Consider the following 21,651-nt stretch of genomic DNA (forward strand, 5'->3'; position numbering starts at 1 on the left):
AACTGAGTGGCTCTACCTGCATATTCCTTTTGGTGAAGGCTTTGATTATTTTTCTCTCTATCTATCTGACAAAGCTCGACAGCCTCACTGAACAGTGTTTTTGCACCAGCACTGCAAGGATATCTGCTCTGCTGCTTCTTCTCTTGTGTTTGAACTCCATTGTACTCCTTTTGTTCTTCTATGCTGCGTGTAGTTTTAAATCAAACTCCAGACCCCCAAGCTCTCTGTACAGTCTCCAATGTTGCTGTAATACAAACAGAAACTGGTCAACCATTTCGATTTGTTCTTGCATTAGCCGTATAATGGAAAGTGCTTCCAAACACACACTGCTTTCCCCCTCCAAATCAGTCTTACAATCGATACTGTCCTACTTTCAATTAAAATACCACCACGACAGATACATCTAAATGGTCCTTAGAATCTCACAAAAGAAAACCCATTACTTTGAATACAAAAGCTTGCCAAAATGATTGAATTCCTGAGGCAACAGAAACGATACTGGTGATTTTATTCAGCACGTGTCCAATACGATTTTCCATTCGGAATCCACATTTTTAAATGCTTTTCTATACCATTCTTAACATTACCTTCAGCTTTTATGGAGTCTCTTAGAAAGTTGGTTTTTTCAATCTGTTTACCAGAAAACTTAAATTTTAATGATTAAATAATAGGACATTTATATACATCAGTGGGTTTTCTCAGATACTGGGCTCTAAGTACATACAATGTCTATTGAGTAAAAATAAAAAAGAAAAATTCCAGTCATGCAAATCATCTTACAAACCATGTTCCATTTGTCTTGAAAATTTTTACTCTGTTACTGGCATATCATTTCAAAATTAAACAGATAAAATTTTAAGGTTGCTTTGTCCATTTCCACTCATTTGTTTTGCTGTTTTGAAGAACTGACAGGCCACATGCTACTGCAGAAGGTACCACCAGGGTAATCATTTTTCTGCTACCACCAACCAACCCCTCTGAGCTCGGGTGTGGACATGTTTTAAAAAACCACCTAACCTTCAGCTAACTGCACTGGTTTATTTCTGAACAGCACATCACAATATCAGCACAGAGAGCACATTGTAACCGGTTGGGTGATTCCACTTAATAATTTTTCAACACTAGGACCTTTCAGCATTTTAATTCTGGTCTCATTTATGAATTAAAGGTCATATATAGAGCACAAATGAGGTCTAAATTTAGTCACAGCAGACCACAGTTCCACATAAAGACAAATCTTCAAGTTATGTTGACCTGCTAGGAGACAAAGATAAACAGCACAGCAAACATGTACCTGCAATGCACTGCTTCCCTATTAAATATTAACTGTTTCATTTACATTTAAATGAACTGAGCAGTAATGGATAGACTTTCCAGTACTGCTGTTTGGTGCTGCTGTCATGGAAAGAAGCTGAAGACAATGTGGGCTGTATGGGGGCAAATGACGCAATCTCAGCATCCGCTCAAGTGACTTCAATGATGACCATTCTCCAGTCTTGAAATATAATCCTACACAGCATTTTTTTTTCTCTCCCTCTGTAAACACATCTGTTCATAAATAACTTAGATGTCTCCTTGACATTCATGGTATGTAACTGAAGCTGAAGTAGAAAAAGATGGGCGGTGTACAGCACTGAGGAGATGTCACAGTACTTTTATTCAGCATTTTTGTCAAGTGCAGGTTGCTAACATCAGCCATCAGAGACGGGCGGGGTGACCCACCCATATTTTTCATGGGTCTTCACCAAACTCTTAAATGTTGCTTCAGCTTCCTTTCGACTGAATGACTTTTTTGATTTGCCAGCTTTTCTGCAGATACGGCCCTGCACCAAACACAAAAAGAAAACCTTCATTAAAGATGTGAACACGCATCTGGAAACCACAGCTTAACTTTTCAACTCATCAGGACGAGAGGCATTCATTTACAGGTTCCAGCAAGCATAGTTCCCAAACCTGAACAGACAAATGCATTATCAGAGATGTTTTAAAATGATATTCAGTGAACGGGTAAGAAGATGGAAAAAAAAAAAAAAAAAAACCAAAAAAAACCCAAGAAAGAAAGAAGGCATCTGGGGGGCTGTTCCTTCCCGGTGAGCCCCTGTGCTGGCACGCTGCCCCGCTTGAAGCAACCCGCGGCTGCTGCTGCGGCCGTGCCTCGGGCTCGCCTCCCTCTCGGCTGCTCCCGGACACCCCCGGCACTCCATGCTTGGCTGAGGCCCCTCCTGCCCGCCCCTCCTGCCCCGCCGGGGGCTGGCAGACAGCGACTGCCCGGGCACGGCTGCGCTCAGGGCTGTCCGCGCCTCACCCCCGCTGCCACCGCGCAGGGACACCAAAGGTGCCATCCATCCCGCGGGACACACTCCGGCCTTCTTCCCGCGACCGACTCGTGAGAAACGAACAGCTCTGCCCCTTCTAAACGGAGCGCCTTAAACCAACTTGCCTCCATCTTAAATCGAAAGTTCTAATTTGTTTTTTACCCCTTCATGCCAAGTTTGATAATGAATGAAAACATACCCATTTGCATATACTGCATTTTTATTACCTGCTGTTATTATATTATTATATTACCTCTAACTGCACAGCTGTATGAAAGTTCAAATCCTTGTTTGGCAGTAGAGACTTTTACTGAGTTATCAATATCTTACCTTATTTTTCACACTGGTCTGTGTCAATTACCAACCAACAGAGATAAAAGAAAGAATTACAGCTGCAGATTAATACCACTCTACAACAACGAATACCTTTAAACAAAATAATTAAAATAAAATAAATACCTTTAAAGTATTTATGCCTACTGGATTTGTTACAAAATAGAAGTTTATTAAAGTCACTAGTCTAGTAATTTTAGTAATTGTTTGACAGACTGCACTTTTTAATATTGAATTGTATTTGATGAGCGGATACCATATCACAGTGTTACAATTATTAAGAACCAACTTAGTATGTTCTCATTTTTTTATGTTCTTTAGCTCATTTTTTTATGTTCTTTACTTTCCTGATTTTACTGTCAATTTGGAATTTAAACCAAAAATTGGCATTTGCAATAGCATGCAACAAATACTGAGAAAATAGTCAGGTATATGGAGAGAAGAAAAGGGAGGAAATGGGAAAAAGGAAAGCAAAATCTGTCCTCAGAGTATCAAATTTACTTTCACAGACTAAAATGAGTAAGATTAGTCTGCAGTGTGGACAAAAAATTTCTATCTAGAAAGCTGTCACAATATTGCACAATATTGTGTTCAGCACTGCTCCTGTTACAGTAAAACTATGGACACATGAAACAAAAAGCTGTTTCCTACTCCTGCTCAACAAATAATTTTTCGGTGCAGTTTGAGTGGTCTCTCACAGCATACCTTAACCAAAGATTACAAATATCCTCCAATTCCCACCTCGATTTACTCACAGTCAATTTATACCCATTTGTTTTTCCCCTTTTTGTTTTACCTGTCGATGCTTTTCCTTGCCTTTTTCCCTAGCTGCCATTTACAGACTAGAAATCTATTTCCTCTTTAAATTCCCTTGATAGACCAAACAGCAAGATACCCTCTACATCTCCACACAAATTCAGCAATTAATATGTCCTAAATAAGGATGATCTGAATGGTTCTCAACTGAGTCTCGATCATAAATTTTCTTAGAAAATGCTCATTTTTAGTTGTGACAGATGGAATAATTAAATAAAGCTGGGTAACATATTTTTAAAATCTTATTCCATAATTATAATACATAATTATATAATATATAATTATCAATCATAATTATTCTGCAGGAGTATTTCTGTTGTTACAAAACATTTAGTAATTTCTTCCTAATCTGAGCTTTTGTTGGAAGCACACTCAGAGAAACATAGGAAAAGAAAAAACAAAGTGCAACAGAAGATTAAATCAGCACAGAAAATGCTGTCCTCAAAATCTCACTGATGGAATACTTTTGAAAGAAAATATAAATTTACTCCGCTTCCTAATTTCTGGATTAGATCCATTTGTCATCTCCTGTGTTTTGCACATTATTTCTTATCCTTTAAGTCTTTGATACTTTCTGAATTATATGCATAGCACCTAGGACAGTATAATTCACATCTCACCTAGCTTTTACAAAATAATAATACTAAGTTGTACCTAAAACTAGGACCTTTGCATTGTGAACAGCTCACGTTTGGTTTTGACTATGCACAGCTTTCAAAGCAGGAACGTAAGAATTCTCTGGTGTCATAATGATGCGGTAAAGATCATCACATCATGTAAAATGTTACTGGAGCCATATCAAATGAAAGAAACATAATTTCATGAGTTTATTCTGAACCTTTCTGTTATTAATGCAACAGATCATTAAATCCACTTCCACTCTGGTACCATATAGAGGCTGTATGTGAACTGCACCATCAAAGGCCAGCTAATTCTACCCTGCTGCAGTCCATGTATTTCTATGCTTATACAGGAACTATGGGTGGCATGGTCAGCACTGTCTCGTATTAACCAACATCCTGTCAGCTGTTTATAATTTGGATAAAATTTAATGTCCTAGACTGAAAGATTCTCTATTTGCTGCCTCAAGTAAACCTGGGGTAAAAAGAAAGAAGGCTGGAATTTCAGCTGACCAACTTCAGATGTTTTCAAGCATATACTTGGGTGGTATCTACTGTCTTACTGATTTTTAGTTTTTTGCCATTCTCAAAAAATTCTTCCCAAATTTAAGTAAAATGTAATTTTGGATGCAATTATAGAAGAAAGTGTCAAATGTTTTACCAGGCACTGCCACCAGCCCTGACTACAGTTTATTTTCAGCCTGCTACTTAAACATGCAGTCATTTTAACTCTGGACAGGAGCCTGTGAGCTGCTGCATTATGTAAACATGGCAGTGATGGTAAATACAGTATGTAAATATGTGCTGTCCACAGCTCTGTTGGGCACAACTGCATTTTGACCAATCCCCAAACCACATGTGTCACTACTGCTGGGGTAAGGAACACAGATCATTTGCATGGCCAACTTTTTGATGTGTCCAGCACCACATCAAGGAAAGATATCAAACTGGTATCTGAACAAGATCAAAACATTCCACAAGAGGTTAAACACAACAGCAAAAACCCAAGAAAGCCTTTCATAAAGACATCACTGTCGACTTCGGCTCTGAGAAGTTGCTCCAGGAGCTTATTTAAATACTCGCAATACTTTCAGACACTCGCAGAGTGCCTTTCATAAAGGAATAACTGAAAACCTAATTAAAGAGTTGGAGAGAACGTTTCAGATTTTACCATCTGCTGTGACTTCATGTACTTATCAAGATATAATTTTAACAAGCTAGAAACATATGAAAGGTGAAAGCAATGCCACAGCACCCAACTGGTTTTTATGCAGCCGCGCTGAAGCGCAGGGGGACGTGTGCTGCGCTCAGCCTCCTCCCTCGCTCGTGCTCCTGCTGTGGCCAGCCTGCGTGGCACAGTGAGCGATCGCATGCCACTCATCCAGGCTTTGCCCAGACTAATGAGCCTGCACAAACAGCTGGTAAGCATCCAGTCTATGACCCTGATAATGGCGGGCAGAAAGACCTCCTGGAACACGATCTGCTGCGGGCAGCCTTCTCAGGACCCCAGCTGTACCGAGGGACCAACCACTCCCTCCTGCTATGTTCAGCAAATGACCCAAGGTGAATCTCATGATTTGTCCCCCTGTCCTGGTTCCAGTTGTAATAGAGTTCATTTTCTCTCTAGTAGAAGTGGTGGTTTGAATTCAGCATGAGAATGATATTGATAACACCCCTATGTTTTAGTTGATGCTGAGCAATGCTCACACTAAGCCAAGGATTTTTCACAGTGCCTTGTGCTCTATCAGTGCACAGGCACACAAGAAGCCAAGAGGGAATATGGCCAGGACAGCTGAACTGAACGGGCCAAAGGGACGTTCCACATCATAGAACATCATGCCCAGTACATTAACTAGGGAGAGTTGGCTGGGAGGGGCCAATCACTGCTTGGGGATGGGGCTGGGCATCTGTCAGTGGGTGGTGAGTAATGGTATTGTGCATCACTTGGTTTTCTTGTGGGTTTTTTTTTGTCTCTCTGTCTTTAATTACAGTTGGGGTTTTTGTTATTATTATTAGTATTCTATTTCACTTAGTTTCAGTTATCAAACTCCTTATCTTAACCCACAAGTTTTTACTCATTTTTTCTGATTCTCCTCCCCAGCCAGCCAGGGGATGAGGTGAGGGAGTGACTGTGTAGTATTTGGTTGGCAGCTGAGGTTAAAACATGACACATTCACATCTATGGACCTCTGTGGGCAAATCTGGCAGCTTCTTTACTTCCAAGTGATGCCACAGTAGTCCCTGTGAACACATCTCCCCTTCATAATGCTCTGTGACACTGAAGCATATCCTCAAAAATATCCAACTCAACAACTATTAGGCCTTTAAAATCTATCAGTACCATTGTCAGCAATGTGCCATGTCAATTCTTCCCCAGCATCACCAGATCACAAAGTAGTCCAAAGACAGAGTTACGTCCTGTACAGAAACAAAATATAAAGCCTGAAACTCTTGAGCCCACTATGACCATATATTTACCCACAGCTGGCCTATGGTGTCATGACAATCAGTCTTGCCATTTCTTCTGGTCCTTCCTGAGTCAGGACAGCCTCAAGAGGATTTCTCTGGGCAAACGGAGTTCCCTCTCTTGTCAAATAAATGATAGTAACTCCCAGATCCAAACCCAATGACTTTAGGACAGTACCAGGTATGCTTCTGTGTGTGTCCTGTTGGCACTCCCTAGGAGGACAGGGCTATGTAACAGAGGTCAACCTTCCACAGGATCATACAATCACCAAAAGTATGGCTGAAAGGGACGTGTGGTGCTCTCCAAGTCCAGCTTAGATACTTGGAGATGAACTGCCAACACAGGTCACTGTGGCACTGCACAGCCAGGTCCTGAACCCTTCAAGGTTGTGCTCAGTCCACTCATGATGCTACTCCCTGCTTTATTAGGTCCCAAATTTTCAGAGCTTTAATGTACACAGCCATGAGCCCTTACAGGGCTGATGTTATTGTGGAAACAATGTAAGCTTCTGTGCTGTGGATCTCTGAGGTGTCACAGCAAACCTTCAGTCACATCCAGGCGTTTTACCTGGACCAGCGAACAAAAAGCTGTGTAAATTTCCAGTAGTGCACAGCTAAGAGACTCAGAAGCAGGCAAACCTTCGTGTTGTTAGCACAGCTCTTAACGCAATCTCCTCAGCCCTGTGTACTTTCCTTCGTCCTGGCAATGCAAATAACTCCAGGTTGGTCTCCCAAGGGCAAATTGCACAAGCCTTCTGCACATGGGGCTAACCTTGGCCCATCATGTAAGCTAGCGTAAGGACACATGGATGGCTGCAATTTCCTTTTCTGTCTCCATCTCTTAACAGATCTCTACAGCAGGTTCTGCTGACCCAACCCTAGGTAAATGTCAAGAGACGGAAAACAAGCAGAGAGAGAGAAGCACACAAAAGACTGCAGAGAGTCACTATGCCAGGCACAGCATCTATGGCAATCCCACCATGGACAGGAAGATGATCCACAACGATATGCCCATTTTCCAAGTCTGATGTGCTAGGTTTCTCCATGTATGACACAAAATCCATGAATTTCCTAAATACTGAAGCATGCTATGAGTTTCCAGTATGTAACATGTTCCATAATGAGCCAGTGACTAACAGCTTTGGGCCCCAACTATTCCATACAAACATACTCAAACATTTTCTGATAAGGAACAGAGGCACTCAGTGCTTAAGCCTGAACCAGCCTCATCCTAGAATATTTAAACAAGCTTTCAGAGGAAAATATTTCCACTGGCTTTAGAGACACATTCAAAAGCAGAGTGATGCTGAAGTGAGTACTGTCATGCTCTCAGTGCACTGATTGCAATGTGTCACAACATCGCTGTTAGAGCGCAATATACACAGTCTCTCCCCCCAATTACACGGTTTATAATTTTTTTCCTTCCTCTACTGATGAGGCACAGTTAATCATGTCTCAAAAACTGCACACAATTTATATTGCACTGTATATGATTATTAGCTATAGCTAAAATAAAGCAGTATAGAAAGTGATACAGACAAATACTCATAATGCTGTTGCATAAGTGAATTAAAACAAGGAGGTTTTCCTGCAAATGTGTAATTTACAAAGCAGGAATTCCATGCCTTTTTTGGTCTCCTTTTTAAGAATTATCCATAAGAGAAGTGAAAACATAGCAAGTTCTAACTTTAAAGCATCCTTTAAATTGTGCCTTCTGGGAGCATAACTGTTCTTTGTCCAGGAAAAAGAAATCTGAGTTGCAGCTGAGTAATTATTCATGCTCATTTGTCTGTGCCAGTAGCCTGGTGCCAGTAGCTCTTAATCGATACAAACGCTTACAGCCCCAATCTCTGTCTGACAGCTACAGAGCACTGTGCTGCTCTCCCTCGCCTTTCCCTAAGTCAGCACCGAGCTGGCAGTGTGATTTCAGCACAGATGAGGGTTAAGAAACTCCCTCCCTGCATTTTCTGTGTGGGACAAACTCTGTGCTGGCAAAAGAATAAGAAAATTTGGGTGGCTGGCTACGTTATTGGTTACTCAAGCATCTCCAGGGCTGAAGGTATGACAACATGGTGGGCTTCTGTCAAAAGAGACAGTCCCTGTTCCCTGCCATCAGAAGTGCACTTACTAGTCTAGGTGACAGAGGGATGTTTTCTCTGCTATGTATTCTCAGTCTTTTGCTGAGCTCCCTGGAGTACCCCTCTGTGGAATCAGGCACTGGCAGAGTTCCTGAGGGCCAGTCCAGGTGAGAAGGATGGGAACATGACAGCAACTCTGCATAAGCCCACAGATCCTCCACATCAGGAACCTGAAGCCACCCAAGTCAAACACAGTCATGGGTGTGAACCCAACCAAAGCAAAGCCAACCCAAACATCCTTTGTGACAGGCTGTAAAGGCAAAGGCACCACAACAATGCCTACCTTCACATTCCCCTAAGTTTTACAATGCTAAAAGAAAAACAAGAACAAAACAGAAGTAAAAAGCAGGTTGCCTCTGGGAACATCTAATTGAGTTAAACCCAAACTTAGTAAGATCAGAGTCACAAGTGGATGTGCTTTTCTACTGCTATTTATATGAATGTGCCAATCTCTTGACTGCAGTATGTTTCATACTGATGCACATGGACATCTACTCAGAGAGCCCTCTCAGTGCTTCAAGCACATATCCTCAAATAACCTTTGTGTCATTTATAAATTTGTCTGTACTTTACGTGTGGGAAAGAGGAATATAGTGAAGTTATATGACTTGCCCATGACTACACTTGAAGTCAGTGGCAAAACCTGGAAGATAAACTCAGATCACTGTTTCACAGGCTAAGTGCTCCAACGTCCTCCCACAAATAATTATAGAACACTTCGATGCCAGGTATATTTTAATGGAAATAATACTGTCAAATTTACAGAAAATCTAATATTTATAAAAATTCATAGAAAATTTGAAAAACTAATTTCAATTTCTTATCTTTCACGTTGCTTTGTTTTTTTCATGGGCATGTATTACAGAAACAACTCCTTCTCACTGCAGCTGGGGGCTTGTTACCATTTGCAGCACAAGCCTAGAAACACGAGAAATACCAAGTCATTCCACAGCTCATAAAGCCTGACTATGACAAGCATCTGAGCTCCGGGCCATTTCATAACACAGGCTTATGTCTTCCTTCCTCGGGTTTATCTTCACTCATCTTTGAAAGCAGGTTTGGGATTATAACTGACTTGTAACTCTATCAAGGAGTCACTGCAGTTCCATGAGTTTCGGAGAGCCTGTGCAGCAAAGGATTAAATCGATGAGGATCATCGATTTAAACAAAGAAAATGCACAAGATCGTGAAGCAGATAAAAAGACATTTTCCAAGGGCAGACTCTGCACGTGCATGAGCCAGGCACGCATCTGCCATGCATGGCTGGGGACAGACATGCCTGATGTGTCCTTCCTCAGCGTGACTTTTAATGGGAATGGGGCAAATCAGACTGGCACCTTTTCAGAAGAGGAATCACCTGAACATCTGTAGTTTGGTGCCTACTTACCTGTTCTGTGCACAGCGCTAAAGACTACAAATTCACTTTCATCAAAGCATACCTATGCTTCTCCCTAGCTCAGGTACTTTCCATTCCCAGTGCATTTCACTGTGAGCCAGGTTAGGTAACAGTATCACATCGTTCCTGTAAAGCTTGTCCTGGGACTTCCAGGATCTCAGTTACTGCAGTTTCCAGATGGAGTTAAAGGCCAATATGTAATGCCCAGCAGCATCCAGAAATGATCTGTGGAGTACAACACAGACCAGACCTCGCACTTTCAAAAAATACAGTGACATCCAAGAGAAACCTGCTATTCCATTTACAAGTGCGACAACTGGATCCTGTGCACCTTACAGTTAAGACACACTTTGAGCCATTCAGCCAGCATAACTACCACAGCATCTGAGGTTCTCCCTGTTTAACTGCAGAGGAACTGCACCCAGCAATCCTCCCACCGCCCATCTCCCTTTGCACTGAATGTCAGCATTACCTTTTTTGGCATTTACAAGAGAAAACTGGAAACTGCATGTGAAGGACTGAATACGTCAAGGAAAAGAAGAGCCCTTCACTGACTCCCACCAGCCCAAAGGAGCTGAGACGGGAAAAAGAAACGCAGTAAATATTATGTTACTTAACCACCGTCCCACTTTGTGAGAGCAGATGCCCACAGGGGGACATGCCACAGATCATGCCTGGCAATCAGACTCCCAGGATATGAGGAGCTGAATTACTGTGGAGTTACCAGTCTTCAGTCTGGAAGTATCTGGTCATGCATGGAAATCCATGTGTGGATGCTAGGAAAGCTGCATATTTTCAAGGCTAGCCTGTAAAAGGAAAAGTAAATCTTCCTCACAATAGAAACAGGGTTATTTAGGTTACTCCTTCAGGACATCACCCTTCGTGATGTCTGCACGGCTTTCTGCATTTGAAAAAAGTACAATTTTCAAAGAATTATCTGACAAAGCACCCCAATACTACATGGTTCTCTCTGCCTGAACACTCACACTGAAGAAAATGAACACTTCTTATATAATTCAGGGAAGAAGAATCTTGTTCTTTTCAGCAAATTCAATTTTCTCACAAAATCCAAAGCCACAATTCTTTCAAATTTTTATTTAGGAGATCAGCTAAGTATTACCAAGAAGAATAAAAGCATGTTTTAAAATTAGTATTTGGCTTAATTTGGGGATTTCATTTATTTGATAACTATTTTAATAGTAATAGGTATAGTTGAAAGTATTTTAAAATTTTCATTTTTATGCTTTGAAGGAGAAAAATGGAGATTATGGTCCCTCTGCTTTTTAAAAGAATTAAACCAACCTCCTATTTCAATGAGTTGGAATCCCTGTGTCTTCATTCCTCTCAGTAGAATATTTACATAATAATAGTGGATGGTCAGAACATCAATTTATCAGAGTACACATTAACAATTATTTTTTCCAGCCTGTTTATCAGGCCCAGCATCTCAATACATATGCTCCCACTTAAACTTCAGCTTCCAATCCTATGTTTCTCTAATGGAATGAAAGAGACATCTTAGAAGGCCAATACATCTGATTTTCCTCGGTAGACAAACAATATTCTGTTATCTCTTTGGCCCAGCATTTATACCTTTTCATGGGAAACAAGTGTCCTAACACAGATTTGGTCTCCTCTGTCATCCTTGTATATGACTCAATGTTTTTCACCCATGGACCTAAAGCAACATTTCCCCTCTTGAGGATAACCATCATAGCTTTCTCAGGCAACTAATCAAAAGCAAAAAGTAAAACAATTCAATTTTTTAAGGTCCTAATAGGACACAATGGCTCCGGATAATTCAGAGACCACTGTGCTCTCTGTACATTTCTGCAGCCTTTGAGATTAGCTAATTTATTCATGGCTACACTGCTCAAACCCAGCATCTGGAGTATGAAAACCCATGGATCTGCAATTAATTTCTGCTATACATATTTGAAAGACCCAGAGTCTGCTGACCTCCTGGACACCGTGCAAGTCCCATCTGCTATCACACTTTTGTTTGGAAGGATGAAGAGAGAGTAATTTAGACTATGATTAACAGCTACCTTCTCTAGTTGTTTGCCATAAAACAAGCCAATTTCTGCTGTTTTAATCTGGTAAAACTCAGCTAGGATATTTGAATCTTTAGAATGGAGAGACAAATCCATTCAATAGTCATACAGGGCACACAGCATTTGAAGCAAACAAAGAGGGTTCCACTGAGGTATTTCTGACGTTACAATGTAGGGATCAAAGACACCAACAACTTTTATTTGAATTCAGGAACTTTTCTGATACAAAAGTAAAGCTTAACTATAAACTATCTTTTGATTTTTATTTAAATCATTATATAGAAGCCCACAACAGCAACAATACTCAGAATTAGGAGTATACTGTTCCTATTGTAATATGTCCTGGCAAAATTTCTATGTTTCTTCTATTCTCTGCAAGAATCCTGAAAAATTTTTATGCTCCTCCTATTCACTGAAAGAACAAGGGAGTGCTTCCCTCAAAACGAGGACCTTTTTTTCATGACAATCTGCAGAGCTGACAGTTACCTGACAGCTGCCTTGTCTGGCAGTCCAGTCCCCAGCCTCCATGGACAGAACAAGGGACTTGTAAAAAAGAGGACAAGGCATCTACTGGTCAGCACTACTGCAAGCTTACATCTGAAGTCCCCAAGACATCAGGTGCAGCTCTGTTTGTTGTTCTCAAAAAAAGAAAAAAAAAAAAAAACCAAAACCTTGATGCATTACTTGAACACTGGTGTATATAGCTTTGTCCTCTTTTAAATGTCCATCAAACCATTCTGTCCAGTGAGAAACAACATATCTATTAGAAGACACAAACCCCTCTCTTAGTTCTGGACAAAGTCCGCCCCTTTTCCTTTGGGACCACATCATCTACCATGTTTTCAAATGAGAGAGGTTCCTCCTCCCTGAAACCTGGGCACTGGTCTCATCTGTGTGCATTATCACTCAAGGAGAGCCATGATGAACGTCCTGCTGTGACACCCCTCCCCTACAACCAGTACCATTCCTCCTTCCTTCTTTCCTTCAATTATTGATATTATTATGACAATGACACCATTATCTGGAAGTGGAGAGCAATTGACTAATTTTTAAACCTCTCTCTGAAATGATGAATAAATCATTTTAAAGGGCTAAGAAGGAGTAACGCTCCATGGACCATCTCAATGGCCTGGACAGACACAGAGAGACAGTCAAGGGAAGCTCTGCCTAGACAGACATGTCAAACAGTTGCCTCCAGGACGATAAACAACTGGTATTTAAATTATTTCATTAGCATTACCCCACCTCCCTGGCTGGCACCCCAGCTCTGTGGCGGCTTACGGCGACTGTTTCGCTGGCTCAGCAGGGTCAAGCTCTTGCCTGTGATGACAGGAGCCAGCGAGCAGCTGACTGTGCAGGAAGCAAGTACAAAGTCATCCCTTTAAAAGCAAGGCTACAGTTGAGTTAAGGACAACACCAAGTTTTTTAAAATAGTATTCTGGATCCCAGACAGATAAACAGTCTTTGGCCTTTGATGTACTGAGAATTCCCCTCAAGATACTGACTAGAGCTGTGTGAATAATTGATTTTCTCAGCTGAATAGCTGAAGCAACCAACCAAACAAACCCCAACTTGTTTGTTAATTAACATTTTTTCCTTGAAAACTGGGGGGAAAAAAAAGTTCAATTTGGGGCTGTTGAATTGTTATATTCAAACAAAAGTAATTTCTCTTCCATTTTGAACATTTTTATTTACAGACAAAAAAAATCTAAAAATAAAATGCTAGATTCATGATGGGAAGCTAGAGTGTGAATGCCATAAGGTAGGGCATCTCTCAAGCAAGGTCACCTGAGGTGTATGGTTCCTGCTTGGTGAAATCTAGAGAAACAGCAACCCTGCTTTAAAATCCAAGCCCTGGGAGGCATGCTCAGGTCTGGGAACTTGGACACAGGTTTCGCCATTTACAAGTGCAATGCTGAAAAGTAACAGAAAAGTGCTAACTCTTAAGTTTCTGTACAGACACAACTCCTGAGTGACATCCCATGAGATGTCAGAATGACTTATCTCAATTTCTCTTCTACTCTGCTAAAAGATCTGTGAAATCCATGAAAAAACTTTTGAGTTTGTCAAGAATCTTAACTGAGAATGCATTTTCAATGTTAATTTTATCTGCTTTTGGATCGCTTTGTCAAAAAACAGAAGGTCATACATGCTCACAGCTACTACTAGCTCTTCCAGGAGACCAAGAAGTGCTGTTTCTCCTCGAAGAACCAGCAGAGAATGACAGTGCCACAGCTAGCTCAGCAAAATGGGACTGACGAGAAATGTCCAACGAAATGAGCCACCTTGGTTCGATCCCCTGAACTGCCCCAGGGAGGAAGGTGTGCCAGCAGAACACTCAGCCCTGCCCACTCACACTGGCACCTGTGCCAGCCAGGCGCACTCTTGGATGCGTCACAGGCTGGAGTATTCATGGTGATTTCATGCTAAATCACTGCTGGGAACCAGTGACATTTCTCTGGAAGGTCCCTTTGACTCACTGGTGGATGCAGTGCCCCATCTCCCCCTGAGCCCCATGGCTGCTTCCATTTGCTCAGACTCATTCTGAGGCGATGGAGAATGACCCTCACCCTTCCAGTCTTGCTGATGAACCGCATCTTGAATATTTCATGCTATTGCAGGTTGCAGGCTGCTTACAGAAACTACACAATTAACCTGGTGACAGCCATGGCTATTTGTTCAGGATGGCTCCTTGCAGGCACCAAGACTGCCCACGGCATGGCAGGAGTCACCCAAACCTGGCCACACAGCGCTGGGGAATGCAGCACCTCAGCCCTCAATGCTCCGTTGGCTCCATTTTTATTTTTAAAAACTAACTGGTCTAAAGTGGATCACCTGTAAAATGAAACAGGGATAGGGGAGCGCCAGTCGTATTTTGAGCCCTATTATGCAATGGAGTGGGGATTACATAACGAGAGGAGTGCAATTACAGAAACGTGGCTCCCATGACACAGAGCCCAGCTACGGTGACAGGTCGGCAAACCCATCACAGGCAAGATCTCTCTAACCCAGAAAATAAATGTATTGGCTGCACTGCCTAATAACCTTTCCACTTGGATTGAACAATCTGAGAGGTTGACACGTGCCATGTTATATCAATTTAACTGCTAAGTTACTGTCAGCAGTTTATTTCTGCCTTTTTTTTTTAATCCAGTTCTCTTTTTGTCATAATTGACTTTGCAAACTTCTGGAAGAATGTTATTGAAACTCTTGCTTTTTAAATGTGTTTATTAATGATGCACACATGAACATCCTCTGATAATCAAAAACTGCTATGACTTTCTGGAAATCTCATAAGTGGTTTAGGGAAGAAAATTGTCAGATTATATAGCTCAAAATTTATTACTAATAAAACAATTCAGTGCTTCTCTTCACTGAACCATTTTATGATCCCAGTAAATATTCATTGAACCCCTTTAACATTCAACACTGCAGAAAGAGTCTGAATTGTTACAAAATGAGAGAATTTAGCATTGCACTTCTTAATTTTTGTAACAAATAATAAGAACTACGACCTCTCTAAAAAGTGACAGGTTAACAAACAGTGTAATGCAGTAAGAGCAGCTACAGAACTTCAACGTATCTCAGCCTCTGTGTTAATTAAAACTTTCTCTTTTTTTTCTTGGTAGATGTTTTTTTATATCCCAAGGTGACCTAGGAAACTGACCTATTGAAATGAAGTGCAGAGAAAAATACTATCTGATTTTTAAAAAAGGAGCAGTAGGCCCAAATCAAATAGGTTAACGGGAGGACAAGCCACTTACAAGAGAGCCTGTTGAAAAATCAAAATTTCAGTCTTAAGAAGAAACAAGCCTTTACTTCTGCTCAGGCAAGCAATTCCACAGAAGCAACAGGAGTAACCACATTTTCAAGCAAATAAAAAGTAGGTTATTATTTACTCTTTCCCCACCTCCTTCCGAAGATAGAAATTTAAGAAGTTACTTAGTATAATTTACTGACAGACACGGAGCTGTGCATGTCCCCCGAGTTCAAGGGCATTCGCGAACAGGAAAACCACCCTGTCACAGCCATTTGTGCACTGCCCACTATAATACAAAGGGTAATATAAGGCATAAAGAGCTACTGCCTACCAGCACTATTTGCCCATTTATTAAAAACTGCTTATGAGATATTTCTTTCCTACGGATATTCTGCAGGAGAAAAAGGGAAAAAAAAAAAGGCAGCATAAAATGCATCGATCCAGGTCAGACTAGATCCTCTGCCGGGAGAACCGATCACCTCCTTTGAAGAGGAGAGATAGCAGGAGCCGTCTGGCTGCTGCAGCTGCAGCACCTAGCCCAAATGACTTGTTCCTTTCGGGCCGGACGATTTGAAACCTCTACAAGTTTGCCAGCAGCTCGGGCAGCGACTTCCGGCGTGACCCCGCGGCACACCCCAGCGCAGTGTGCCAAGCCCCAAAGCCGGGCTCGCCCCTCGTCCCCGGAGGGATGCTATGCGGGACAGCACAGACAAAGACCTGGGGCAGCAGCTCCAGCGTCGCGCCCTCCGCCAGCGGCAGCACTGCACGCAAGGGACCAGCGAGTATGGCCGACTGCTTGGTGAAGGGCAGGAGGCACCAATCCCAAACCCCACTGGAGCCCGGAGAGCCCCCTTTTGCTGTGGGGCGAAGGAGGTGCCCATCAGGGGTAACAAGCACGATATCTTGGCGTGCCACAGGCGGCAGAGCCAAGCACAGGGACAAAAGCTGGGCGGGAGGGACACGATGGATGCATGTGCTCCTCGTCCCTCTAAGCTGCCCCGCACCTCTGCCGCACCTACCGGAGAAGGGACCCCGGAACCAAACTCGTGTGTCCCTGCCTTCGCCCCACCGGTGACACCAGGTACTCGGGGAGGACCGGGCCTGGGGGCGGACAGCCGCGGGCTGGCCGCCTTTGGGGTTCCCACCCGAACACCGCTCAGACCCGCATCCCGAGCGATGGGTGCGTGTGCTCCTCCCCGAGCAGGGAGCCCTACCTGCCCCTTGACCAGGCTGGCGGCGAACTGCCTCATGACGGCCTCCACGGTGTAGGCGCTGGACCAGCCGCGGGGGGTGAGCAGCTCCATGCAGATGGCCCCGCCATCCAGGACGTAGCCGTTCTCCAGGCGGGGGCTAAGCACCCTCATGAAGGGCGGCGAGAAGGGAAAGTTGTCGGGGAAGGTGAGGTTGAGCAGGATGTACTCCGTGTTGGTCTCCTTCATGTCCTGCCACAGCACCGAGTCCTTGTCCACCTGGTGCAGCTTCACGTTCCAGTCGAAGAGGCTCTCGTCCACCAGCTCCACCGAGATGAAGCGGTCGCTGAGCCGCGCGATGTCCTGCAGCTCCTTCATCAGCCGCCGGGTCCGCACCTGCGTGCAGTGCTGCTGCCGGCCCGCGGGCACCAGCGCCGCCGGCCCCGACCCGCACCCCGGGCCGGAGCCAGGGCCGGGCCGCTGCGCCGCCTCCTTGCCGGCGCCGGGCTCCTTGCCCACCTCCCGCGGCTTCTCCCGGCCGACTCCCGAGCGCGCCTGCTGCGGGGGCTGCTTGGCCGGCTCCGGCGCCTTCTTGTTCTTGTGGCCCCCGGGGCTGCCCTCGCTGCTGCTGCTGCTGCAGCCGCCCCCGGGGGGGCCCTGCGGCTGCGGCTTGTTGCTGCTGTTCTTCTGGTTGCCTCTGCCGCGGAGTGAGGAGCCCTGCTGGCTGCTGCTGCGGTGGTGATGGTGCTTGGGGTCCTCCGTGTCCCGGCTGTGCAGCCGGATCAGCCCGATTTTCCGCAGCAGAGTGGCCATGTTGTGCGCGGCTCTGCGATCCCTCCTGCTTCTGAGCACCGGTGGGGCTCTAGTGTCGTTATTATCAATTTAAAGCCCGGCTCGGCGGGTGTGCTGTTGGCGGGCGGGCGGCGAAGCGCCTCTCCACCGGTCCGGGCGCGGAGAGGCGGCGGTGCCGCCGCGGTGCCGGAGGATGCGCGGCCGCCGCTCAAACGCCTCCCCTGCCTAGAGCTGCGGCGGGCAGCATTGCCGCAGCGGGGCTGCTCCCGCGGACATCACGGCCCCGCCGCCGTGGCCATGATCCCGTGAAAAGGAAGGAGGGTGGTGGCGGGGGGGAAAGGTAGGAAGGCAAAAAGAAAAAAAAAAATCCCCCAGCCTCCCGCACGGGAGAGCCCCCTCCCTCCCCCCGCACAGCGGCGGCGAAACAGCCTGCGCTGCAGATGGCTTCCCCGGCACCTTCGGATCGCGCTCGGCCGAGCCAATCCCCGGCGGCTCCCGGCGGGCCGGGCCCCGCGCCGCTCCGGGCGCCTCCCCCCGAGGCGGGCGGGGGGGTCGGAGCCCGCCCGCGCAGCCCCCACTGTGTCCGCGCCGGCCCGCAGCGCGCTCGGCCCTTTGTTCGGGGAGAGGGGCCGCCCGCCCGGGCAGCGCCGCCACAGCCCCGCCGCGCTCCCCGCGCTCCTGGCGGCACCGCCGCTGCGGGGCTCGGCGGGGCGGCGGCCGGCGGGCAGCGCGGGGACCGTCCCGTTCCGCTCCGCCCCGCGCTGCGGCAGCGGCCCCGCCGGCCGGGCGGGCCGGGGGCGGTGACGGCGGGGAGGGGCGCCGGGACGGACCCGCGGGTGCGTGGGCAGGTGTTGCACACTTACGTGTGTGTGTGCGCGCGTGTGGGCGCCCACACGGCCGGGAAACGACACCGCGGCAGTTCCGCGCACGTGTGTGCACACGGACAGAGCCCGCACCTAACGCAGAGACACGACAGCTCTGTGGTCATGTGTAAGGACACGATGGCATGTAAGTGCATGTGCGTATATAGTTACACCTACCTGCCTAAACACGTATAATCACATATGTAATGTCTATAAAAATCGATATATAAACATGGTTAAAATAGTTGTAAGTGTATAACGTGTATATATATATGTGTGTATGTGTGCGTGTGTGTGTGTGCACGTTTTGGTGTTTGTTGTGTTGGGAATGATGGGACCATCTTGCTTTCTTCAGTACAGCAGATATACATATCCCATCCCTCCCCTCTAGACCTAGTAGGTCTGCCGTCTTGGGACTCTCTGTAACACAGGAAGGAGCAGCTGCTTCCCAGAATCTCTGTTCCCATCATCTTCTTTACCTTCAGAGACTGGAAAAGAAAAAAAAAATTACAAGAAATGTTTTGGATTGAAGAATAGTGAAGGCAGGGCCCAAAGTGTGATTACATGTGTTGTACGGAGGATGTAAAGCAATAAGCAGTGTGTGTGCATAGCAGCATTATATTCCATAATACATTTCCCAGTGGAGGATCTGGAGGTGGATCTCCTCTTGCTCCCTGAAGAGTCCGTAGAGCAATGTCAGGAGATATTGGCACTGTTGACCTGTGTGTGGTAGCCAGTGCTTCTCCATCAGCCTGCTTTGAACAGAGAGAAAATGAAGGGCTGTGAGCAAACTGTCAGTGATGGCCTGGGAGGCCTAGGTGCCACAACACTGTCCTTGTTTGCTCCTGCCCTCTGTCCTGTTGACCTTGCCAATCCAAGTGTGATAACCCTTTGAGTTGCTCTGATCTTCTCCTGTGTGCAGATACCCAGCTGGGTCTTGCTAAATGCCCTGCCCCTGAGATCTGTATTGTGAAGTACTGTTGACAGAGTGTTTCCCTGGAGATCAGACATCCAGGTGAATGTGAAGTGGGTGGAGGCTGAAGTGTCAAAGATTGTTCTGTTCATCCAATATTCATCTTCTACCTTCTACATTTGCCTGAGCAGTTGAAGAAACCTCCAGTTTATAGGTTATTGGAAACTGTGTCTAAGCCTTCCCTTAGTAGCTTTCTGGTGTGGCAGAAATGCCACTCCCCTGAACTATTGATGGCCCATCCATGGAGCTGGGAAATTTCTGAAATGCAGACAAACTGCATCCAGACATCTCGTGGTGTGTGATGCTTCCAGGAAACAAAGTAATCTGTGCTTCATCAGAAAGTGACTCCAGCAGGACTTGCAGGGCAAGAAGCTAAGGCAGACATGGAAAATTCTTATCAGCATATGGAACAGGGCACTGAGAAACCTGATGGGACAGCTTGGAAGACTGTTCCTGCTCTGGTGCAGCTTCAGTCCCCACGGGCAGTCAGGTGAAACAAGGTGCTCAGTGGTCACCTCTGGATGAATGCCTAGGGTAAGGCAGGGTGGTGTGGCACAGATGCAGAACTGAACCACACTGCCAACCAGCAATGTGAGCCTTTTTGTCAGCTACATTAATGTTTTAAACTGAAAGGTCTCTGCATGGTGTTCCTGTGGCAGGTGGCAGCAGGAGCTGTGATCATTAATTTAACATTATGGAAGTTATTTACCTGTCTCTCATAACTGAGGTATCTACCTAGTGGTGAAGCCAAAATAAAAGAGCAAGGTCTCTGCAAAGGTGGGCCAGAGCCAAGCATCCCCTCTGTGGCCTTCTGAAATGGTACAAGATTAATGAAGAAATGATAAGAAAGTTGTTTCAGCGATGAGGAAGGTGTAATAGCTGTGCCTGGCCAAACAGGGTTCTGCTGCCACAGGGTGCTGCTCTGGTGGTGCTGAAAGTAGTGAAATTCATCACAGTTTGTGCCCATGCTGTCTGCAGGGTCAAAAAGCTGAAGTGATGGAACAAACTGTTCTTTTTCATACCCAGGCTTCCTCAGCAAGCAAGTTATTTGGTTAGTCCAGTATGGACTTTGGATGCCTTGAAGTCAAGTCTCCTGTAATAAATGAGCTGACACTCCATTTTCTTCATGCAGGAAAAAGCCAGATCTTTATTGTATGGGTTGTATTTTACAAGATTATCAGAAGGCACTGTGTCAGATCTAATTGGTTAACAATACATTCACATTGGTCAGTACATGACATTTTGCACATCTGTAGTTTACATACTTCTTCTACTGATTCTCCTTGGACAGATCTTATTGCTTATATAGGTGCACTTGTTTTTAACCCAAGGAATAGATTGTCGTTTTAATGAATTCTCATTCCAAGATTGTTTTTGCGTGGCAACTTGCGAAGTACTTAGCTGCACTTAGAAGAAGTAAGAGGCCAGCTATTAATTTAGCAGAGCAGGCCTGATTTTATGAGGCCTTTCTTTTATAATTTCTCTACCTGTCTGTGACAAAGTCTTGAGGGAAAACAGGTAGTAAAACATCTTGCAGGGAAGACTTCCCCTTTATCTAGACTGTCCTTATCCACATATTCCCTGACTGAAAAAAAAAAAAAGATCAAATTTGATCCATGATCTCCCTTTACACATTCCTATTAAATTTCTGTTCCTTAGTATCTTAAATACTAGAAACATATCTATTAACTTTGTTCATTATTATACCTTCTCACCAGTTGGCCAAGTGCAGGAGTCACACTGAACTCACCTGCCATCTACCAGACAAGGCTCTCCTGTTCTTGTCTTGGAACAGGACTGGTTGATCCACTTACAGGGCATAAAGACATCCTAGACTGATGCAATGACTTTCAAATTAGAGAGGCATCTGGGTATGCAAAACAGACTGAACTCTGGCAGATATTTCTCCTATATATTCAGTTGGAGAGCAGCTTT

General features: G+C 44.8%; 1 protein-coding gene across 1 annotated transcript; it reads right to left on the reverse strand.

The window, feature by feature from the left end:
- Positions 1-491: 491 nt before the first annotated feature.
- UBE2QL1 (ubiquitin conjugating enzyme E2 Q family like 1) lies at positions 492-18,514 on the reverse strand. Its single transcript, XM_053966900.1, has 2 exons — positions 17,113-18,514; positions 492-1,823 (listed from the first exon to the last, which is right to left on the reverse strand). The coding sequence occupies exons 1-2, from the start codon at positions 17,899-17,901 to the stop codon at positions 1,692-1,694; spliced, it is 921 nt and encodes a 306-aa protein (XP_053822875.1). The 5' UTR covers positions 17,902-18,514; the 3' UTR covers positions 492-1,691.
- Positions 18,515-21,651: the final 3,137 nt, after the last annotated feature.

The sequence above is a fragment of the Vidua chalybeata genome, chromosome 1, assembly GCF_026979565.1.
Source record: "Vidua chalybeata isolate OUT-0048 chromosome 1, bVidCha1 merged haplotype, whole genome shotgun sequence".
Taxonomy (NCBI): Eukaryota; Metazoa; Chordata; class Aves; order Passeriformes; family Viduidae; genus Vidua; species Vidua chalybeata.